Source organism: Rousettus aegyptiacus, unplaced genomic scaffold (genome assembly GCF_014176215.1).
Source record: "Rousettus aegyptiacus isolate mRouAeg1 unplaced genomic scaffold, mRouAeg1.p scaffold_m13_p_5, whole genome shotgun sequence".
Classification (NCBI taxonomy): domain Eukaryota; kingdom Metazoa; phylum Chordata; class Mammalia; order Chiroptera; family Pteropodidae; genus Rousettus; species Rousettus aegyptiacus.
This window is the reverse complement of record NW_023416308.1, coordinates 18,184,657-18,207,886: the sequence shown is the minus strand read 5'-3', so window position 1 is coordinate 18,207,886 and position 23,230 is coordinate 18,184,657. Positions and strand designations below refer to the sequence as shown.

Below are 23,230 nucleotides of genomic sequence, written 5' to 3'. Positions count from 1 at the left end.
CTGCGTCTCCTTGCTTATTAGTGGTGACTCCTCACTGCATTAGCATAAGTCTATCAAAAGCCAGGAAAGAACATCTCATTACTTCTGAAGCCTTAACAAGTTCAATGTGAATCAGAAGAGTTTCATGTGCTGGCCTAGGGGTCAAGTTTTATAATGTGGATGTTAGTTCAAGGTCTGCATTAACTACCTGATCTGGGTAAGTCCACTCTTTGAGCTTCCAGGATAATACTGTGCTTTCATGAAACTTCACAGGGGTGAAAGTGGAAGAAAAAAGCTAGAACAATAACTATGAAACACATGTTATCACTGCCATGTTTTGCTACACTGATGATGGTACACTGACCTTACATTAATGATCCTCTACAGAACAGTGTTCAGAAGGTGTCCTCCCAGCCCCCAGCAGTTTGTTCATTCACTTTCATCATTCCACTCATCCAGGGAACATTTATTCAGGGCCTCTTAAGTACTAGGCACTGTTAAGAGCTAGTAATGTAAAAGCAAGACATAACTATATGGCATTCAGGGCCATCATCATTGGGACTGAGCTAATTTGTATGATTTAATTTTAGTTAACCAGTAAGTGTATCAGAGTTGTAGGTACTATGTGCCCAGACTTTGCTAAATCCTGGTTGGGAGGCAGAAAAAGGGGAAAAACATGAATAGGTCAGCTCTATAGTAGATATTCTCTACTTCCTGTAGTCTCCTTAATGCTCTCTCCATCTTTGCTTCTACCCACCTACGTAAGCAATTCCTGCCTTCAGTGTGTGCTTGCAGACTACCAGGAAAAGCAATGCCCTCAGGGATAGAACTTCAAGAGATCCCACACTGGCAGAAGAAGAAAGCAAATGCAAACTCGTAGGAATGTGCATGGTGTGCAGATGGCAGGAGAAAAAACTTGGCCCCTACTGGAACAAAGGGTTGACTCTAGAAGACGGAGTGGGACAGGCTATATGGAACAATGGGGTTTGATGACCAACTTCATCTGCAGACATTCCTCGGCCACCATCATTCTCTGTGGGCTATGATGTATGCAGGAGTGCTCAAGTAACAGCAGAGCTTTTAGAAAACTCCTCAGGCAGCAGACTGCCAAAAGCACTGGAGGGGGAGGAGGCAGGAGGTGGAAGGCCAGGCTAGTCATGTAGGCCCGTTCTTACAAGAGCCTGGCCCAGTGTAGGACAGAAGAAAGAGTGACAGTTAAGAGGTAAGTAGGAAGCAAATGAGTTTAGTGACTGAATAAATAAACAGCAATAAAGGAAAGAGAAATTCAAAGACAAATGATTCAAAGCCCTCGAAACTAAGGAGCCTGACTAGAAAAGATGGAGGCTTTAAAATAAATGGGGAAAATTGGGAATAAGCATGAGTCAGATTTGGATGCTGCCTGAGAAAAGGTAAGATTTTGGATGTGCTGAGCTTGAGGTGAATTCCAGGTTATGTGTGTACAGAGGGAAGGTCAAACCTAGAAATAAAGTGAGACACTGGGCCAGGGGTATGGATTTGTGTCCTGAAAGATTCGATTTCCAAGGGAAGTCCAATAACGAGTGTGAGCAAGGGGAAATGCCCATGGTTTCGGACAAAGAGGAAGATGAAAACTATTAGAGGAGACAGAAGAGTGCTAGCAGAGCTCACCCACACCGGGCTATGTGAGGATTGAGGGGAGAGATATAAGCAGAAAAACAATCAATCACCAGATGATGACGAAACTGCAGAAAGCAGCCTGAGCGAAGATCATCCTAATCTCTCTCTAGGTCTCCACTGGCGGGGGTGTGGGAGACTGTCTTACTGTTCAGCACACATTCACTAGTGGGAGAAACGCACTCCCTGCCCCAGTGATGTTCGTCTTGATATCAACATGCTGTAGCCAGAGGAACATGAGTGGAGGAGAGGTGAGCAGGGTTTTAAATGTTCCTGATTGTTTTTGCTTATTCTCTTGCGATCCTGATTTCTTCTGTGAAAAGAGTCTTGTCTGGTCACTGCCAGTCACAGAAAATGAGACACAAAGACCTAAGTCTCACGAATAGCCTAAAGGAGAACCCCAGCTGACCTACATACCCAGAGCAAGAAATACATGTTTGTGCTTTATAAGTCTCTAAAATTTTGGGGTACTACATGGCATTACTAGAGGAAAATCTCACTAGTATAGTATGAGCTATGGGTCTGACTCAGTAAAATGAGCTTTAAGGACGACACCTCTCCAGAGCCTCCTGACCACTGTGTTCGAACCATAAAAATGCAAACAGGATAGATAAAAAACAATGCCTGTTTTAGCCAGTTCAAAGAAAAACTTGGTGGCTATACTGGGCTTATTTTCCCAAAGTAAGATAAGTCAAGAGTTATATATTAACTGTCTTAAATATTGATTGTTAGATAAAGCTGCGCAGAATCAATCAGGAAGAAAAGGCCAGGGAATTTCACTGGAGCATGGGGCAGGATACACAAAGTCAGGGCTATTGAAATTTAATTAGTTCAAACTATTCTTACAAAATTGGTTATGGCAACAGCCAGCTTATAGTTGATACAGAACTGAGAGGAAAACACTAAATGTCTAGAATGGTCAATGGATTTGCCCCACTCCTCCTGCTGCTGCCTCTTGATCTACCAGGAATGTCATTCCAAGTAGAGGGACTGTGAATAAAGGATCTGGAACAAGAGATAAAAGAAGAAATGTCTGGTGTCCAATGGTGCCCCTGCCAGGTCTTCATGGCATCTACCAAACTGGCCCCTGACCTGTGGCCTCGCTGCGGGAGGGTCAGCCCCTGGCCCAGGGAAGCCCAGGCCATTCACCGTTTCAGGTCTCCATGCTTGCAGAACGACAGGCACGAACGGTTTTCCCTGCATCACTGCTGTCTGCTTTTTGTCTTAAGGCTGATTCTACCATTCATCGGGCTATCTCCCCATATATAAATGGGAAAACTCGTATCTAGCAATTTCAAGAATTTTGCTTTTAAAGGGTTCCTGAGAAATACAAAAGGGATTCAACTAAAGCTATTTCAGAGGTCATACAAGAAGACCAACGACACTTATCCTTCTTGCTAGGCTGCTGACTTACACTAAGAAGCTTAGCAAAGCATTCTGAGCTCATTTTGTACTAAGCCTTTTGGAAGGAATCCAAATTCGGGAATCAGGGGGAAAAGACCAGAGCCTACGGTGTGTTCCACTAGTTTCTGCAGCTATGTCTCCTCGGTGCCCTAATCCCTAACCTAGTATCACCTTTCCCCCCCCTCAGATATAGCTGAGTCTGAGTGAGTCACCTCATAGATAATAAGGCCTCCTTCTGAAACCCAGCCGTATCAAAGAAGACAGTACATAAGATACTCTGCCAGGCAAACCCACCCCATCAGAAAGAGCCTGCCTTCAGATCTTGCAAGAAAGAGGTGAGCCTCAGGAGGCAGCAGCTGAGCAACTGTGATGTAAAAGATAACAATTTCTGCAGCAAAGGGCATATCACTCTCCTATTGAAACCACCATTCATTATCTGAAGGCCGTGGGTACTTGCCTCCCGACCCCAACCCCTGTTAGGAACCGGGCCACCCAGCAGGAGGTGAGCAGTGGGCAAGTGAGTGAAGCTTCATCTGTATTTGTAGCCACTCCCCAACACAAGCACCTCCACCTCAGGTCATCAGGCAATAGATTCTCATAAAAGCACCTGTCCCTGGTGCCAAAAAGGTTGGGGACTGCTGCTTTATAACATTGCCCAGTGAGGAATTCCTCTGCCTAGTATAACTTTTCTCCCCTCATTCTTCAGGGCCCAGCTCAAATACCACTGCCCTGAAAGCCTCTTGAACAACTGACTTGCCCCCAAGCAGGTAGAACAAGGCATGGTTTTCTTTGTTTAGAACCTTTATAACGTTTTGCATGTGGTGGATTAATAATTTATACATTTGATTGTTCCATACTGTGAGCTACTGTAAAGCCAAGAATCTCAGTTATTTCATGTATTTATCTCCAGGCTCAGTACCAGCTCTGGCACAGACTGCCTACATGCTTGTAAAATATTTTCAAAATGGTACCACCCTAATTTAGGATGAAACTGGAAACTCTTTTTCTAAGGGACAAAATAAATGCCCCCAAATATTATATATACTTTTACTCCACAGAATTCTGGAAAGGATTTGAAGAAAAAAATTTAATTTGTAAATAAAACTTTATTAGTTTAATTAACTGGGAGGTCAGCCTTGATTAGCCAAAAGCCCACATTAGAAAATATTGGAAAGATAATTTTAAACTTTAAAGACCCACTGTAACTTACAATAAGCCAACCATGTAGCAATGACCAATGCTTGGGCGCTTGCTTAGAAGAACAGATACTAATAATTTAAATCACTCTATCAATTGTCCATTGACATCAATTAAATATGTCCTTGCTGCAATCTTGCTTTTGCAATTCATTTATTTAAAAAACAAAGTTTTTCTTTTTTGGGGGGGGAATGGTGGTGGTGGAATTTCTTTGGGATTGGATTAATCATAATCTTTGGTTCATGACACCCTTTCAACATTGATCCATGCATGGCCTGCTTCCTTGCTTCCTTCCTTCCTTCCTTCCTTCCTTCCTTCCTTCCTTCCTTCCTTCCTTTCTTCCTTCCTCCCTCCCTTCCTCCCTCCCTCCTTTTCTTTCTTTTCTTTCTTTCATTTATTCATAATGTAATAAGTGCTCACAAAACCACCACCCAAAACAAAAGCTGGAGAATAACATACAAAATTATTTAACTTTCCATGGAGCTCATTCACTGCCTCCCCAGCCTGAGGCAAATCCCATCCTAAAATCCATGGCCATCGCTCCTTGCCTGTGCCTTCTATACAAGTTTTATTGAATTTGGCTGTATTCCTAAAAACACATTCTTATTTTAGTTGTTTTAACTCTGTTAAAGGATGTCATTCTGTAGGTAGTATTTTGGGACACACTTTTTTCACCTAATACCATATTTCTAAGATTTAGACATGTCTTGGGGTTCACTATGGCTCATCTCTTTTTGCCTGCTGCCTAATATTTCAATTGAGGATTATAGCACCATACTCACTACTCTCTCATTGATGGCATGTGGGTGTTTCCAAAATTTTGCTATTATTTCCAGTGCAGCTCTGAACATTTTTCCTCATATACAAGAGCCTCTCATAGATTTTACACCTAAGGTGTATATCTGGATCAAAAGAAATGTGAATATTAGCTTTAGGATGTGATGTCAAACTGTATTCTGATGTGATTATGCCAATTTACTCTCTCACCAACAAAAAATAAGATATCTTGTAGACCCATGGCGTTGTCATGCTTCTTAACAATAGCCGCTTGTTATCAGTCTAGAATCAACTGGAGTTATCAACAGTTATTAACCAGTGGAATCTAAATTAATCAGTTTTAAAGTAAGAAAATACACTTGATTATAAAAATTTTTGCTGTTGAAAATTTAGAAATATAGAAAAGCACCAAAAGAAAAAAATAAAAGCTATAGTTTATCATGGTTTGATATTCATTTACAATGAAGGAACATTTACCCTGTTATAAAGGCAGTCTATAACTGAAATTTATTTAAGACCCCTTGGGAATACTTCTTCCAGATCTAACCTACTATTGAACACAGTCTTACTAGTGTTCTTACCAGTCAGCTTATCTTCCCCAAAGCACCACTGCACTGTTCCAGGTGCCCAGGAAGCAGCATGGCTCCGGCTAAATATCAGAATTAAAACCTGAAGATGTGTTTTGAAATTCATAACATTTCCCTTATGGGAGGTTTGTGTTCTATGCAGTGGTTTCAATATACACCTCTTTTGATCTGGGAGGAAGAGATGGGAAGTTCTTATTAAACACTTAATAAAAGCACTTCTATTTTAAACCCATTTTCAGAAACTCCTTTGTAGCACTATACTTCCTTTAAGCAGTAAAATGCCATTAAGGAGAGCAAAAACAGCCTGCAGAATAACAAGGACACCATGGCCAGGCTGTGGGTAATTGAATGACAGTGTTCCCCAAGGCACAGGGACTCAATTTCCAGGGGCATAGTGTATTTTACATCCACTAGAAAAAGATTCAGTAAACTAGCTCAGCACGAATAGGAAGTATGCTCACAGCGCAATTTCTGGTGACTAAATTTCAAATTTACTGACATCTCACTATGGACCAGGCACTATGTTAGACAGTAAGAATTCAGAAAGAAGAAGGACATAGCACCTGTGTTCCATGGCATCAGCATTTGCTTGGAAGACACACAAACCAGGTGATTATGAAACAAGAACAAAATAAGTGCTATTATTAGGCACCACAGAAGGGAGCAAAAATCTTATTTGGACATACAGTGACTTGGATGGCCCTGATGGAAAGAAACGGTGTGAGATCTGAACAGGGCTCTAGAGGGTAATGAGACTATCTACAGAAAAAGAGAAGAACAATTCCAGGCAGAAGGGAAAAGTATTTCATTCGTTCTGAGTCAGTGGGTTGTTCAAACATTTATTAAGCATTTGCTATGTCATAGGACTGCCCTAGGGACTGGGTATGCAGAAGTGAACAAAACTAACAGTGAAGCTTCTGAAAGGCCTTTCTGAGGACTTACTTTAAGCAGGAATCTGAAGGATGAGAAGGAACCAGCCATACCAAGAGCAGCGGGCAGAACTTTGCAGAGAAAAGGAAGGACATGTACAAAACTTTAAAGTGGGAAAGTCCTGGATTATCCTAAGCAGTGAAAGGCTGGGGGGTGGGGCACAGGGCTATGCCAAGCTGAAGGAGGACTAGAGGAGGGTTTTAAGCCGCAGATGGAGGCTAGATCACACACAGGCCAGGGTAAAGAATGTGAGTTGGAGTCCAAAGACCATCACAACCTTTGAAGGGATTAAGCGTGTTAAGGGGTTTTGTGATGAGTGGAAGAACAAAGAAACAGTCCCAAATACATTTATGAAAGTTCATTCTGGCTGAAGGAGACTAGAAGGCCAGGAGAGGGAACAGAGAAGTCAGAGAAGAGGCAGCAGCAGTGGTTCAGGAAAGAGGACAGCCGGAACCTACACTGTGCTTGTGGCAGTAGAAATAGAAGTGGGTGGTTTCCAAATGTATTTTTATAATTTTATTGTGTTAAAACAACAACAACAACAACACTGTCTTCCACAGTGGCTACAGCATTTTACATTCCCACCAGCAGTACACAAGAGTCCTAATTTCTCCACATTCTTACCAATGATCATTATTTTCTGCATTTTTGATAGTGGTCCTCCTAATGGGTATGAAGTAATATCTCACTGTGGTTTTGATTTGCATTTCCCTTAGGATTAGCGACATTGAGCATCTTCTCATGTGTTTGCCATTTGTATATCATCTTCGGAGAAATATCTATTTAAGTCCTTTGCCTATTTTTCAATCGGATTATTTTGTTGTTAGACTACAGGAGTTCTTTATATATACTAAATATTAACCCCTTATCAGTTGTATGATTTGAAAATATTTTCTCCCATTTCATAGGTTGCCTTTTTTTTCTCTGCTATGCAGAAGTCTTTAAATTTTATGTCATCTCACCCATCTAATTTTACTTATGTTACCTGTGCTTCTGGTGTCATATCCAAGAAAACATTGCCAAATCCAATGTAATAGAGCTTTTCCTAGGAGTTTTACAGTCAAGTCTTATGATTAGGTTTTTAATACATTTCAAGTTGACTTTTCATATGTCATGAGGGTCCAGCTTCCTTCTTTTGCATGTGACTATCCAGTTTTCCCAACAACATTTGTTAAAGAGACTATCCTTTCTCTAATATGTAGCCTTGCCACTCTTGTCAAAAACCATTTGACCTTATATGTAAGGATTTATTTCTGGGCTCTCTATTCTATTTGATTAGTCTGTGTGTCTGTCTTTATGCCAGTACTTTGTTGTTTTGATTACTATAGCTTTGTGATATGTTTTGAAATCAGGCAGTGTGTGGCCTCTAGCTTTGTTTTTCTTTCTCAAGACTGTTTTGGCTATTTGGGGTCCTTTGAGTTTCTGTATAAATTTTAGGATTGCATCAAATTTGTTTTGGGTATAGATATTTTAACATTATTAGATCTTCCCATCCATGAGCATGGGATGTATTTCCATTTTTGTCTTCATTAATTTCTTTCAGCAATAGTGTATAGTTTTCCATGAACAAGTCTTTGGCCTTCTTGCTTAAATTTATTCTTAAGTATTTTATTGTTTTTGATGCTATTGTAAATGGCACTCATTTTTTGTGTGATTTTGGAATCTGCAATTTTGTTGAATTTGTTTATTAATTCTAGCAGGGTATGTGTGTCTGTGCACGTATGTGTATACATGTGTGCATACACACGTGTGTAATCTTCAGGGGTTTCTATATATAATGTTATTTGTGAACAGATATTATTATACTTTTTCTTTGCAATTTGGATGTCTTGTATTTCTTTTTCGCCTAACTGCTCTGTCTAGAAGTTCCAGTACTATATTGAAGTGGCAGGAGAGGGCATCCTTGCCTTGCTCCCAATCTTAGAGGGGAAGCTTTCAGTTTTCACCACTGAATATGTCAGCGGTGTGCTCTTAATATATCTTAATTGTGTTGAGGAAATTTCCCTTCTTTCATAGTTTGTTTCTATCATGAAAAGGTGTTAAATTTTGTCAAATGCTTTTTCTGTATCTATTAAGATGATCATGTAGTTTTTATCTTTCATTCTGTAAATGTGGTATATTATATTGCCTGATTTGGAAGAGAAATGGGGAAACTCAAGAGTTGGGCTTCAGATATTTTAGATTGGAGGTGCTTGGAAATAGACAGAGATATTTAGTGGGAAGCTGTACCTATAGACCCAGAGGTTACAGATACTTGAGCTAGAATGGAGGGAGAGGAGTCACAGGGTACATTTAAGGAACAGAGAAGAAGGTGTGATAACCAGAACATAGCATTCACCAAAAGTCAAGAATGGACTAAAAACCTGGCATGCCTTCCTAGAGCAAGGTCTTGGTGCTAAGCTCTAAAACTTAGGTTTTATTCTCTGTAACCTGAAATTACAGAAAGGTTTCTGTTTTTCCTTTGAATGACAAAGTTGTTTATTCATTGTTATTTCTGACTACTATATCCACTAAAAAGTAATATATATCCATTGTGAAAAACTGAAAATAAGGAGAATTATAAAGAATAAAATTCCAAGCATTTATAACACCACCATCCACCTATAGTTATCACTAACACTATGGCCTATTTCCTTCCAAAGATTTTTTTTTACTTTTTGTATCCATATTCTGTATATATTATAAAATTTAAATTATACTATATACAATAGTTCTATATTGTATTTATCACTTAATATTTTGTCACAAACATCTCGCTATGCGATTAAAAATTCTGTCAATGTAATTTTAATTGTAACATAATATCACACTTTATATAGAATAATTTGACATTCAATTATTGTGGACATTTAGACTATTTTTCTATAATATATAGACCTATTACAAATATTTATATGTATACATCTTTATTTCTAAAATGAAAATTTTAGGGTCAAAAGACATGAATATTTTAAAATATTTTTGATACTACTGGCAAATTATTTTTAGAAAGCCTAAGTCAGTTTATATCCCTAGAGTATGAGACTGCTCATTGACAGCATCCTTACCATCACTGAGCATTATGACTTTAAAAATGTTTATTAATTTTATAGATGAAAAATAATTAATCCATCATTGAAATTTTCTTAGTTTTTATGAAACTGTGAGACAGAAACCAGTTTCACAAAAACTTCATTCTAGTAAATTCAAACCATGCCACTGAAGTGTTCAATTTTAATATCACAATCAAGAAACTGAGTTTCTCACAAAATATGAACAAATTTCTAAAAGACTAGTCCAAAAAAACAGGAAAGACCTTATTAATGGCAATTCAAACTGGCGATCAGAGCTACTGGAGGTAGCCTAACAAAGTCATGCTGAGCATCAAGCCACTCAGCATCCTGGAGATCCTAAAGGACTCATCCTAACTTGTCAGCTTTCTGTATAGAGCAGAGGGGAAAAGATTAATGTGGGGAATATAAGCAAGCTATAGTCCTTTCTCTCCCACTGCCGCTGATGAAGAGCTGAACTGTAACCCAAAAGCCATTTTTTCAATTCAAAAGGCACCTGGAAGAAAAATTACTTAACTTTCTGTATCATATAAAAGAACTGCTTAGGCATTAGTGTTTGGAGTTAAAACTACTGTGCCTAATAGGAGTACTGGAGTCAAAAAGTAACTTTCTTCCTTCTTATGATGAATTTTAATCCAGATTCATGAAAACTAGGATCAAGTGGAATCCTTTTTTTTACACAGGCTGAGCCCTAACAATGGTTGTTGTTTTGACTGAGATGACCTCTGAGAGAGAGATGGCACACGGAAACCACCTCCGCACGTGCAGAGGTTAAAACAGTAGGTGCCACACACCTGGGTTCCTTCATGATCTCATCTCAGTTCAAGCTCTAGGCTGTGGCCTTACAAGTCTGAAAATCTGATGCTGATGTGCTCAGAAGCTTTGCCTCTTGGCAGCCCATTTTCACTAACCAAGCTTGCAGAGTTGTGCAAACCTGAAAACCAGGTAATTTATGCATTCTTTATCTACAAGTAGATTTACATGAGAAACCCAGTAACAGAAAGTCTAACAAGCAGCATGCGACCTGAACAGGGAAGACAGAAGGACAACCTGTGAGGTCTTCTCCACTGAGAGTTACTGAGGGCCTTGGCGCATACTGCCTGGGGTGGCCTCCATCTAGTTTATTCCTTATCCTCCTTCTGAGCTCAGCTCAAATATCCCCTCCTTATTCCTGGTACAGGTGTCCCACCCCCACTATACATTTTCATTACATCCTGCATTTTCATTTAAGTACTTACGATCATTTTAATTGAAAGACTTCATATGCTCTATTTATTATCTTCAGTTCCCCGAGAGCTGGAGGGAGCCATGCCTGTCTCAACACCACTCTATTCCCAGTCTTGAGTGTACACAGGAGGCACTCAAATATTTGTGGAAGGGAGGAAAGGCAGGAAGGATAAGAGCATGATGACTGCAAGTCCACTACGGAAACAGCTTTCCAATGGGCCTTCAAGTTGCTCGGCCCAGATTCTCCCTTTGCCAATGTCAGAAATGGGCACTGCCAAAGTCTGCCCTGCTTACTCTCTTCTTTGTGTGTTTCTAGTGCTGGCCAACTAGTCCCCTCTAATACTTGCTTTAGACACGCAATACCTTTGGTCAGCTTACAATTTAATCAGACTGGCCTAAGTGCCTTCCTGTCTGCTGAAGCAGCTTTGTATACCCCTGGCCTAACCTATTTTATGGTCAATTAAATCTCAGGGAGTAGCTTTACCTTTAAGTCTTTGGGATTTCTGGACTGTAAAGGCCCGGTAATCACCATACCACTACCTGGGTTAAGGATGGGGATTCTCTAGGGTACACAGCAACTATAGAAGAAATAAGGCAACAGTGTGTGCATGTGGCTGTTGTCTGTTCAGACTTCATACAAGCAGAAGCTAGAGATGACATTCTTACATGCTTCAGCTATTTTCTCCAAATATGATATTAATTTTGATAATTAAAAACAAAACGAGCACTGGCCTGGGAGTCTGGGTAAGAGTTAGATTGTTTTAATCCTGGCTCTGACACTAATTTGGCTGTCAGCAAGTCTGATTCAGCACTGGCTTCTGTTAAATGAAGGAGTTGAACCAGATGACCACCATAGCCCCTTCCAGTCTTGACATTACATTACCCAAAGATTATTTTTCATTTAAGAACGTGCCCCTGACTTCATAAGCACCTCAAAGAGCAATCCAGCTGTTTGCAATGACCACTACACACTCAAGAGTCTAGGATAAGCATCTCTATAGAAATCACAAAAATATCTTAGGGTTTTCATGATTACAAACGAAATCATTCAAGAGACAAGATACCCTTGCAACCTGACACAAGCTAACATGGCAGAGTCTCTGACACATGGACACACCAGTTAATCGCAGGATGGAGGACTGAGATGCCTAGGAAATCTGGCCACAACCAGCTCTAAGCCACCTCTTCTTTTGATTTTCTCCAGAAGTAGGGTGCTTGTGGAAACTTTGTCCATATGCAAAATAGTCAATCGTGACCAAAAGTTTCCATAAGTGTGCAACTTTTACTATCTTTGTAAAGAACACTTCTCTTTTCTATCCCTGATATTGGCAGCTCAACTTCCCTCACCGCAGCGCCGCACCACACAGACCCATACACAGACCCTGTCACTGGTGCTAAATCACTCTCTCGAACAGGCGTTCAGCTATAGTACAAACAAACTCATTATGAATCTGTTTATAAGAAAAACTCATCTCAGTTTTAATTAGCTGGTATGTTAAACTCAAAGTCATATTTATGTTCAAACATTCTACAAACCCTCCTTAGAAAATGGGTATCTCTGATGAGGCCCTTCCTTATCTGAAAGCAAACTACCAAAAAGAATATAAACACAGCTCACTAAAGGGTTTGTACTCCAGAGACACATTTTTCTTTCTGCTACAGCAACTGTGAATAGACTAAGCATAAAGCTGTGAATTCCATAAGATCTCAAAAAGGATATTAAAAAAAAAAAAAAAAAAACCTTGAAATTGTATCTGTACATGGGATTAGGAGTGTTGTACTACTTGCCTTGAGTAGTAAGACTCCACCCCCAGGGCCTCCCGCACACTGGTGATGTGTTGTTCTAGGGCAGAGCTGGTGGCTGTCGGAAGAGTTGCACTGCTGCCAGTCTGGAAGTCACTGGAGTTGTCCGCCGTGTTGTCACCCAAGTAGTGTTCATGAAACTTCAGAATTCCTGAAACAAGACAGGCATAGTCAACACTACACATAATCGAGGTTGGGGGAAGAAAGGGGGAAGACAGGTATCAACAATGCTGACGCTGTGTGGCCTCTTTGACAAGCATGCCATCCTCCAAACCATGTGAAGCAATTCTGAAATACATGATCCCAAGAAAATTTTCGGAAGTTTGGTCAGTACCCTTTTTAGATCTATCACCATCAGGTCTGGTACTTGGAACCAGGGAATTCAAGATAGGGCTTTTGCTTTTGATGATATATTTAGAAGCTCCTGGAATGACTACTTCTTAGATATTTCAAAACAGATGCTTCTCAGAAGCACCAACTAGAGAAAGTTTTCTTTTAGGATAGCACATGAGCATGCCTACAGTCTCCCTGGAAACTGATATCCTGAATAAAAATATAACCAGCCACATGGACAGTTACTCAAAGATCTTTCATTTCACAAAAGCAAATCAAAATAAATATGTAGTACAAAGGCCAGATAAAAACATGTTAAACCATTTTAAAATAAAACTAACTGGTCAATGGTCATTAATGTACTAAAGAAGCAAAAAATGATGGTTGCATGAAACTGAGGGAATCCATCGTGGTTTTCTGACAATAAATATAGGACATATTCTCAAATGGTAATGAGGTATGTCAGCCCTGGAAAATGCTGGTCGTCTCTGATTGGATTAGAGCCCCGGTGAAAGCTTCAGAGTCTCATTAAGAGCAAAGAGGAGCAGAAAGAGAAACAATAGGAGCCTCATTATACATGGTTCATTATTACAGGGATTTGGATATACCACCTGTCAAATCACATCCCCAAAACATAACAACCACAGAGAGAAAGAGCTTGATATCTCTGTCATCAACCGTGTCCTCCTGGGTATTAGTGGCCCTCTGGGGGCTGGGATACACAGGGATTCATTTCACTGTGGCTGACACTCACCGAATCACCACGAGCATCACAGCTTAAAATCTTCAGCATAAAAAGGTCAGAGCTAAAAATGTTCTTTATAGAAAGCCCATAAAAAACATGGAATTAAGAAGATTATAAAAAATAATGCTGAGGCACAGAATGTATAGGTACGAGAGCTCAGAACCCAAGAAGCATCTGAGAGTTGTCAACCAGCCGTCACTTTTTTAAAGCAAAGGGATGGAAACACAATCAAGAAAATCTTGTCAATTCTCCTGGCAGTTGAACTTTTCAAAATTGGCTTACGGATATTCAAGAAGCCAATTTTTCAGGATTCACAATTATAAAATCCACTTCCCCAGTCAATAAACTCTAATTGGATCTGGTGTGTCTCCAACATGGTAAAGCCTCAGCATTTTATTATGCAAAAAATATGGCTAACAGCTAATTAGTGGGTCTGTATTTAGTGAAACTGTTACAGCCTGAACATTTTATGCCGATTTAATCAAAGGGGATTTTTACTTCTGAAAATGATTTACAACAGAACTGGTTAAAATGGGTTCTGCTAAACTCAGAAATTTCAAGCATAAGACTTCATTTATATACTGTGAGAGGAGTTCCCATTATCATTTTAGTCTCTTTAATTTTATCATGACGAAGGGTCACAATTATTAAATCATATCTAGAAAGAACTTGTTAGGACTTACAGTCACTGCTTTATTAGCTAACAAACAGCAGCTGCTTAAAAGTAGGGCCACTGCTGAAATTAACCCTCCCTGCTCTTAGTCTTCCTTGATAAAAGCTTCCATATTTGCTAGTGAGAAGCTGCGATTTCTTGGGAGAATGTGAAAGCTGGGATGTCTCATTAATTGCATGCCCCACCACAGACTATTCGAGGTGGTTGAGATTTTGCTGAAAAACATTAGCTCCTTAGTCTGATCAATGGTAATGTACCTCTTTCACCTCTATTCATTAGACATTCACAGTCTAGTGTACAACTGACCTCTTCTTATAGAAAGAGATCTTACCTGCCCCAGGAGCAAGCAGCCAGCTATATAGGTAGCCTGCCGCCAGGGAATAATAAAGCACTAGTCCCCGCTGGCCATTAACCATCTCTAAGATCTGATCAATAGTGACTGGAGAATAGGGGTCAGAGTCCTGTTGTCCTGTTTGTCGTTCTACCAGAAGGTCCGCAAATGCCCTTGTCCGTCCTCTTTCTGCCACAGCCAGGGCTTCATCATGATGGCCTGGAAGACAAAAGGGACAGGCTGAGGACTCCACGGGGAGTGTGTTTACTCAAGGAGGGCCATCGAGTACAGAGATCCTGGGCAGAAACCTCACTGCCCTGGCAGAGTCTTTGTCATATTGTTTCAGGTTCAGCCTCCTGCCTCAGATGCTGGATGCAGTGTCCACTCTTATAAAAGCCCACATTGTTGGATTCCACGCCACTCAAAGCCTTTGGGCCTTCCCCTATCTTGTAGCCACACAAGAAAGCCAACTTTGTTCAGAGGATTCATCCTCAGTCTCTGCTCTACATCCCGAGTTGCTTCCGCTTTTGTCCTCTGACCCCATTCACTTGACTCTTTGGACACGATGCGTTGCTCTCTGGCTACCCTCTCACTTCCCTGCTCAATTTCGATTATGGTTTAACATTGGCAGAAGAGCCCTAACAGAGCTTGGTTCCCGACGGTTTCTCTCCCCTCGGGGCTGCCCCTCTATGCATCACATTATCCAGCACCACATCTCCCTCCGTTATACCTCTGTGCCTTTACATATCCTGGTTCTGCTGCTGAGTGTGCCCTTCCCCCTTTTATTGACCTTGTCTCAAAAAAAGGAATCCTAATTATTGTCCTGCCAATCTCAAAGGGCTACCATAAAGAGTAAATGAGGCACTATATTTGCAGATGCTTGGGAAGAATTATTTAAAGCACCATATATAATAGGTGATATTATTAATGTTAGAGCTGATACCTCGTTCTATTCTGGGCTCTCACACACTTATTTCTCTCTCTTCTAGTCCCAATGGGCAAGCAAAGGGTTTAAACCTCTGAGGTCTCTAGTTCTTGGAAATTGCTTCTCTTTTTCAAGCTTTTCCTCAGTCTTTCATTCCAAATTCTAATTCTACTTCCTCCAAGAAACTAGTCTGTAATCTAGTTTAAAAGCTAATGCACAATATGAGAGCTAAAAAATATAAACCAACATACTTCAAGTGAGAAACGTTTACAAGCGCTGAAGGAGCACAATGAGGAGGATTTGCTTGTGTCATAAAAATAATATGGAAGAGCTGATACAACTAGGGTCCACAGAGAGATCAGGCAGAGGCAGGAGACCAGATGTTGTAGCTCCAATGGCATGTCAAGGATGTCTCACTTCCTACAGTTCAAGTATCAGCAGAAAGTGGGGATTTATATGTGTGTATGCAAATATCTTCTTTTACTCTATTAAGTTATTAACTAGAACAGCAGGGATGATTTCTCTGCACATTGGAAAATCAGCCTGAAAGTGTTAGACAGACTTAACACTGTGAGTATAATAGATTATAAACTGTAATCTCAGACAATGAGTACATTTAATAGACACATTTTTTCCAGGGGAAGTCTGCATATTTAACACATACAGAAAATGACAGGTTACTTAAAAGGCCTCAACATCCAACTTCAAATACATTGTTAGTTCCAATAAATACCTCCTCGACCCAAGTTTTGGATTGAGGGAAATGGTCTGCAGGGATGGACAGGTCTGAGAAGAGGAAGAAGACAGGAAAGAAGGTGGCTGCAACAGTGACGGCCGGGGTGAGGGAAGATGCCTGCTGCCCCAGTGCAGCGCAGCGCACTGTGGGAGAACGGCCACGTACTATGTCACAGTCTAGAGGGCAAACCCAGATATTGAAAACATTTACTAGGTAGCAACTAACAGATGTGCGGCAGAGAAAACAGGGAAGAGTCCAGGTATCTTCTCAGGTTCGCCCCTCAGGAATTAATTAATGGTGAGAGGGAAACCTGGGGAGAAAACCCCTGTCAAGTGTCCCTGTCTCCAGGACACCGCTGCTGGCTCCCAGGGCTGTCTGCCAAGCTGCTTGGTTTCCACAACACCTGAGTTTCTTTTACCCTAGAGTCAATCACACCATACTGGACTCACTAACTTCTGTCTCTCTACAAGCTCAGAGCTTCTTGAGGTCAGGGACCAGGCCTTCTTGATTTTAATCCCCAGGGCTGGCACACAGCACAAAGTAGGTGCTCTATAAATATTTACTGAATAAATGTTCAATGGCTAGGTTGCAGTTATGGCTTCACAGTCTGTTGTAACAATAATCATACTTCATCACAGCAATCACCAAATGACTTAGACACATGAACACGCACACAAAGTGGGAACTCCAGCTGCTCTCACCTAGGCTGACGAGCACCCGCTGCAAGGCCTGGTAGGATGACGTCTGCAGGTCAAAGAGGGAGAGTTTGTAGTCTGTGCTCAGCTGTGCCTCATGTCGGATTGTTTCAAACAAAGCTGATGCCCTATAGAGCTGCAAATAGGGGACAAAAAAAGTTATCCATTCCCTAGAAACCAGTTTCACTACTCACTGACTAAAGACAACTTTTGCTCACATCGTGGAACACAACCTAAAAAAATCATTAAAGGTTTGAAAGGGTGAATCTTTATTTCCAGGTAGGTCCTAGTGGAAAGGCATCACATCAAACCCAATAAACTACAGTTTACATAATAAATTGACAGATAAACAGATCTAAAAGACAGAGGTTACGGACTTAAAGTCTGAAAGCTGTAAAACGAAAAATCAGCTTAATCCAACCAAGTGCTTATTTTGAATAAAAGCCTTCTTCTTGTCATTAAGAAATCCTAATTCAGCACTCCCACACCTCATGGTGCCAAAACACTGGGGTAAGCACAGGTGTGGCGCAGGCAGGCTGGCCATGGACGAGGCTGGGGGGAATGGGAGAAAGGCAGCGGCGCTCTCGGGAGGGGGACAGCTTTCTGTAGGCAGCTCAGACAACTCAAACGCTGCCATCCACAACACTGTCCCAGGGTCAGGTCTGTGCTGGACAAGCCCCCCTGGAGCCAGGCCTATGCAAAGGGACACCACCTGCAGAATGGGACACTTGACATCCTAAGACACTGTCCTAGGTCCATAAGTGTAGTACCTATGTTTTCCTCTATGTGAAAGTCAAGAACCATATGATTTCACTCATATGTAGGATATAAAACTGAAAGCAACAAAAGAACAAGACAAAAACTCATAGACACAGAAAACAGATTGGTTCCCAGAGGGAAAGTGGGAAGAGAGGGAGGTAGAAGAGGGTAAAGGGGGTCAAATATATGGTAACAGAAAATATATGGTGATATCTTTGGGTGGAGAGTACACAATGCCACGCACAGATGACGTATTATAGAACTGTACACTTGAAACTTATAATTTGATTAACCAGTCATCCCAATAAATTTAATTAAAGAAAAAGAGGACACTGTCCTGCTGATTTAATGGCTTCTCTATCAGTGAGAGCACAAGACTTTTCTCTGATATTTATATGCTTGGAAGCACAGTATCAAATGTTAAGTTCATACAAATTTAAAAAAACAATTCTAAGACTAAGAGACCTAGACTAGGAGAGAGGAATGTATTATTCCCAATTCTGCCACTAATTTGCTGTGTGACTTTTGGTAAGATTTGGAGCCCCAGTTTCTCCTCTGTAAAAGAAATGGTTATCATTTTGCCTCACAGGATTATTTGAGGATTAAATTCAGTGAGTGAAAGTACTTTGAAAATTTTAAGTCACTATAACAACGCTAATACAAATTTTAATTTTTAAAACTAGGAAATTAGCAAATTCTTTAAATTGCCTTTAACAGTACAGTAAAATATCGTAACATACCAGGATGTTATGACACAAATTCAGTCACGTCGCGTCTTCGGTTCCTGTGAGCACCTTGAATAGGAGCCTTGATCCCCTTATGCTCTTAGGCCCCCAATGCCCTCTCGGTGATTACTCACACACTGCCTAAGCGGTTAAGTGTATGTTTTTAGATGCCATCTCAGAACTCCTTCAACCTGCCAGAACTCATAACTCTAGGGATCTTTCCAATCTCCAGAGCAAGCTTCTCTTCAACTATTTGTACCTATGCAGAAACATGAACTCATATGTATGTGTGTGTGTGTGTGTGTGTGTGTGTGTGTGACAGAGAGAGAGAGAGAGAGAGAGAATGAGAGAGAGAGAATGAATCTGTTGATAGTACTAGAAACCTATAAAGATATTAAATCCAATAATTACAAATTCTTGGATTACTTACTTGTCATAAAATATATGTATGTAATTTTGTATTAAGGTTTAATAAGGAACAGCCTCATATAATATAAGAATTCCAAAGAAATTACTGAGAAATCCATCACACGACTGAACAAGAATCTTTACTGTGGTTCACCACTTCTGGGAGGCTACAGGCTGGAAATCCTGTATGTCAACCCAAGTATAGAGGTCAGCACCTTCTGGCCAATGTCATGACTACTAGGATAGTAATCCCGAGGTCTCTCACACTTCTGGAAAGAAAATTCACTTGGGACAGGGGTTCTCCTGCTCACCTGGTGTTGAGCCTCCTCTAGGTTCCCACTAGCCCAAAGGGAGAGGCCAAGACCATGACGAATTTTGGCTTCATCTTCTCTTCGGCCCAGTTGTTCAGCTAACCTTAAACCTGCAATCGTAGAAAAATTTTAAGGACACATAGAAGATAGACAATTCCACATGCCAAAGCGTCCTGGAGGGTAATTCTACCTCAGGTGTATATAAAAAATGTTAACATAGCTAGATAAAGTGCAAGACAAGAGTAGAATCACCCAAGGCAGGGTAAGCATTCTCTTCGAATTTTGTGTTAGCAGCAATCTTTCCAAGACATCCCAAGATGCCCCAGCAAGAGCTCAGGTGATGGTTATCAGGAGACAGGTTTGCATGGCAGGCAGAAACAGTGAAATGAATGGAACCTAACCTGCCACCCTCCCAGATGCAATCCCTAGCTTTGCAAATGAAAACTCCTGACTTATAAATTGATCTAACCCAATTCTTTGGCTGGCAAAAGCTTTTCCTGACAGTTCCAGACTCAAGCACAGAAGCCAAGCTGATACTTTTTCCTACTTCACGTGCACAGCATCCAATCAATGTTGATGGGAGACACATTTGATGTCCTCCTGAAAGCAGAATGCTTACTCACACCGCCTGACCCTGCCTTCTGTTACTGATGCTACTAATGCGTTTCATGTTCAATCTGTTTTTTCTTTAAGGCTGAGACTATGACGTGCCTCAGCAGGGCTGCAGAACAAGTGCTATTATGAGTTGAAAGCCTTAAATGAGACTGTCTTCACTCTAATGGCTTTCAGATAGACACCTGCAGTTTGGGTCACTTACCTACAGTAAGTTTCTGGATTTCAGGACACCAGCGACCTCCACGGCTTTGTGGGAACCAAATAGGAGGGTAACCATTTATTGTACTGGCCACTAAGCAGTTCTCAGCATCACTTTGCCCTCATTATCTTGTTGTCTGTACATAGGAGTTCACTTGTGCAGAAGACAGCATGAAGGCTCCCACACTACAACTGCATGCACAAAGGACTTTTTCTAATCTAATTCAGGATGGGAGGGAGCCTGCCTCTGAGCATGCTGGGCCTGTGAAATTTCAGACTTTTGAAAAGGAACTGAGTCAGTTGAGAGGCTAATAAAAGTGATATTCAGGTTCAAGCTCATAAAATATATGCATTTCAAAATGCACATAACTCAGAAAACTTCGAAATAGTATTTTAGGTTTAAATTATGTCACTGGGTAACAAAAATAATACTTGCAAGTTATTCACATTTTAAAATACCTCACAGAATAGGAACAAATGAAAGAAGATGGTTCTTGGATAAAAACCAGGAGGATACTGGTTGTTTTAACCTTCGACAAGCTAACCATAATCATTCTTCAATACAGCTATCCCTGCCAGGTCTGAGTTGGAAGTAAAATTCATTGAAGTATCCCCATTAGAAGGTATGTTCTATGCAAGCAGGTAATTTGCTTTGTTCCTTGTTGGATCTCCAGCATGTAGGACACTCTTTGGCTCATAGTCAGAGGTTCAACAATAAAGAACTGAAAGCCCAATGGTACCTGTCCTACGCCAGTTTCTATTTGCTTCTGCCTCCCTACAAATCTAACCCATCCACCCAGCTCTCCTGGAGCCCAGTTTGCTAGGAGCTAGTTGTATAATGCCAGGTAAGTCATTAAATTACTCCAGGCTCCCTTTCTTCATTTGCAAAAGGAGAAAAAGCTGGATGAGACCAGTGGTTTTAACCAGGCGTCTACACCAAACACCTGGAAAGCTTGTTCAAAAGACTCAAACCAGGCCCCACTTGCGTGATTCTACTGCATTGGGGCCAGGTGAGGTTGATCCATAGTCCCAGAGCCCCATCTGAAAGCCAGGAGAGAGAGCACTGAGATGGTTTCCAACCAAACTGTTCTCTCATTGTAAGAGGGTACAGACCCAACTCAGAGCACTCAGAAAGGGCCTTCCAGGTGCCCTGCTCCAGGAACGGTTCATGAGAAGAGGTATCTGGTTCGGCCCACAGGGTATACCAGGCTCTCCATTGAAGCTCATCCACAAGACACCTTGGAGATGCCACATTAAGAATTTAGATCTCTGCAAGACTTTAAAACTACAAGAAACAATACAAATGCAATTGAGAGTTCCCCATAAATACAGAATTATGTTACAATGTCTCAGGCAAAGCAGCTGCTTTATGGAAACAATATTTCAGGAAGTACAAAAGAACACAGCTGAAAGGTTGTCATATGCTGGGTCTGAATTTAATAGTTTTCACAAATTCAACTGAAAATCGCCCCCAGTCTGTTGGAATTTTACCACAGTCAAGTTTCAGGAAATCGAAAGCCAGCTCTCATGTTTAATGCAGTCAGGCAAGCTCCCACTGAGTGGGAGCCAAATAAGGTCTGGGAAGTGGCTCCCAGCCTCTCGGTAACCTGCCGGCCTGTGTGAAGGAACACATGAAACATCAGCTCCTGGCCCACTCTCCACTTTGCTTCCTGCTTCTCTCTCTCCAGGCTTCCCAGCCAGGGCTCAGGAAGAAGAGAAGATACGACTGCCCCAACCCTACTGGAACAGACAGGCATTTTCCTCCGATTCTGACCCTTGAATTTTACATGATTATATCTTACTTGATTCACCTTGGATGAAAATGTATTTTTCGCTCAGTAGAAAGTTTTGAAAAGCAGGGTATCTGCTCCTTGGGCAGCTGGCTGGCAGAGTAAAACAAACTGGAAACCAGAACACCTTCTTCGTACTTAGTAAGGAACACCCAGTGCAGAGCACCATGGTTTGGAGGTGGAATTGATGGACTCTGAGATCCTCACTCCAAGCAGAGGTGACCACTCAGACTGTGCATACTTTTTTCCTGACTAGACTCTGAACTCCGCCTCAGAGCAGACCCAGAGACCACGACCAGCCTTTGGACTTACCTTCCTGTAAGTACATGACCGCCTGGGAATAGTTTTGCAAGGCATGATGGGTCCTTCCGAGGCTACTATATGAAACTGTCTTGGCCACCAAGTCATTCATCTGTGCAGCGATGCTCAAGTGCTGTTCTTGATAGACCACGGCCCTCTCAAAGGTACCCAGAGATTCGTACGTCAGGCCTAGGTTTCCGTAGGCTCGGCCCTGGCACGTAGGGTTGTTGGTTTCCTCTGCAATCTGCAGATCAAGCTGGTGATACTGCAGGGCTGTATCATATTCCCCCATCTGCTGGTAAACGCTCCCCAGGCCACAGGCTGCGTCACTTTCCAATGCTCGGTCTTTCATCTCTCTAGCAATGCTCAGCTGGCGTTCAAGGCAGGAAATGGCTTGTTCGTAATTCCCTAATTGGCTGTGCAGACTTCCCAGCTCTCCATAGGCCTGGGCTTTATTAAAGGCCTCCCCAAGCTCATGGGTGACCACGAGCCTCTTTTCAAAGCACACAAGGGCTTGCTGCAAGCTCCCCATTGCCCTGTGGGGATGTAGACAGAAAAGCAATGATATTATTTTGTGCAGGTGCAGACATGCTAAAGCCCCTGAGAAAATGAAAAGCATTTGTCACTGTCACTTACTATAGAAGCTCTTAACTCCTCTTCTAGCTAAAATCTATCATGTGCCCTTAGAGTGAGATGCAGGAGAATTTCATAATCTGGAAAGCAATTCAAAAGTCATCCCTTAGTGACCTTCCCAAGAGCCTGAGATTCAATGGGATATACACCCCAGAGGAAACATAAAATATATTAATAGGCACAATGATAGCAAGTGAACTGTTTGGTTCTTCGGGCCTCCCAATTTCCACTACCACTTAGACTATGTTTTTGAAATCACTTTACAATGGCTATAAATCTTTCACCCTGAGTTCCTCAGAGCACTCTGTGGGTGATGATTTAGTTTGACCCTTGCCCTTCCTCCACTCCAGGAGCCCTAATCCTCTGCCTATCTGGAGAGGCTGTATATTCTGCAGACACAGACACCTTCTTGGGTTCCCCACATTCATAAGGAAAGCATCGCCTTG

At 41.4% G+C, this 23,230-nt stretch overlaps 1 protein-coding gene across 4 annotated transcripts in view; it reads right to left on the bottom strand.

Moving 5' to 3' along the window:
* Positions 1 to 23,230, bottom strand: part of TTC28 (tetratricopeptide repeat domain 28) — a 609,862-nt gene that overhangs the window by 85,965 nt on the left and 500,667 nt on the right. For all 4 annotated transcript variants that reach the window (XM_036220513.1, XM_036220511.1, XM_036220512.1 and 1 more), the window contains 5 exons: positions 22,164 to 22,687; positions 19,249 to 19,358; positions 17,052 to 17,181; positions 14,690 to 14,908; positions 12,593 to 12,758 (listed from right to left, as the gene is read on the bottom strand). In XM_036220513.1, coding sequence (XP_036076406.1) covers positions 12,593 to 12,758; positions 14,690 to 14,908; positions 17,052 to 17,181; positions 19,249 to 19,358; positions 22,164 to 22,687 — 1,149 coding nt within the window. The remainder of the gene's footprint in view (positions 1 to 12,592; positions 12,759 to 14,689; positions 14,909 to 17,051; positions 17,182 to 19,248; positions 19,359 to 22,163; positions 22,688 to 23,230) is intronic.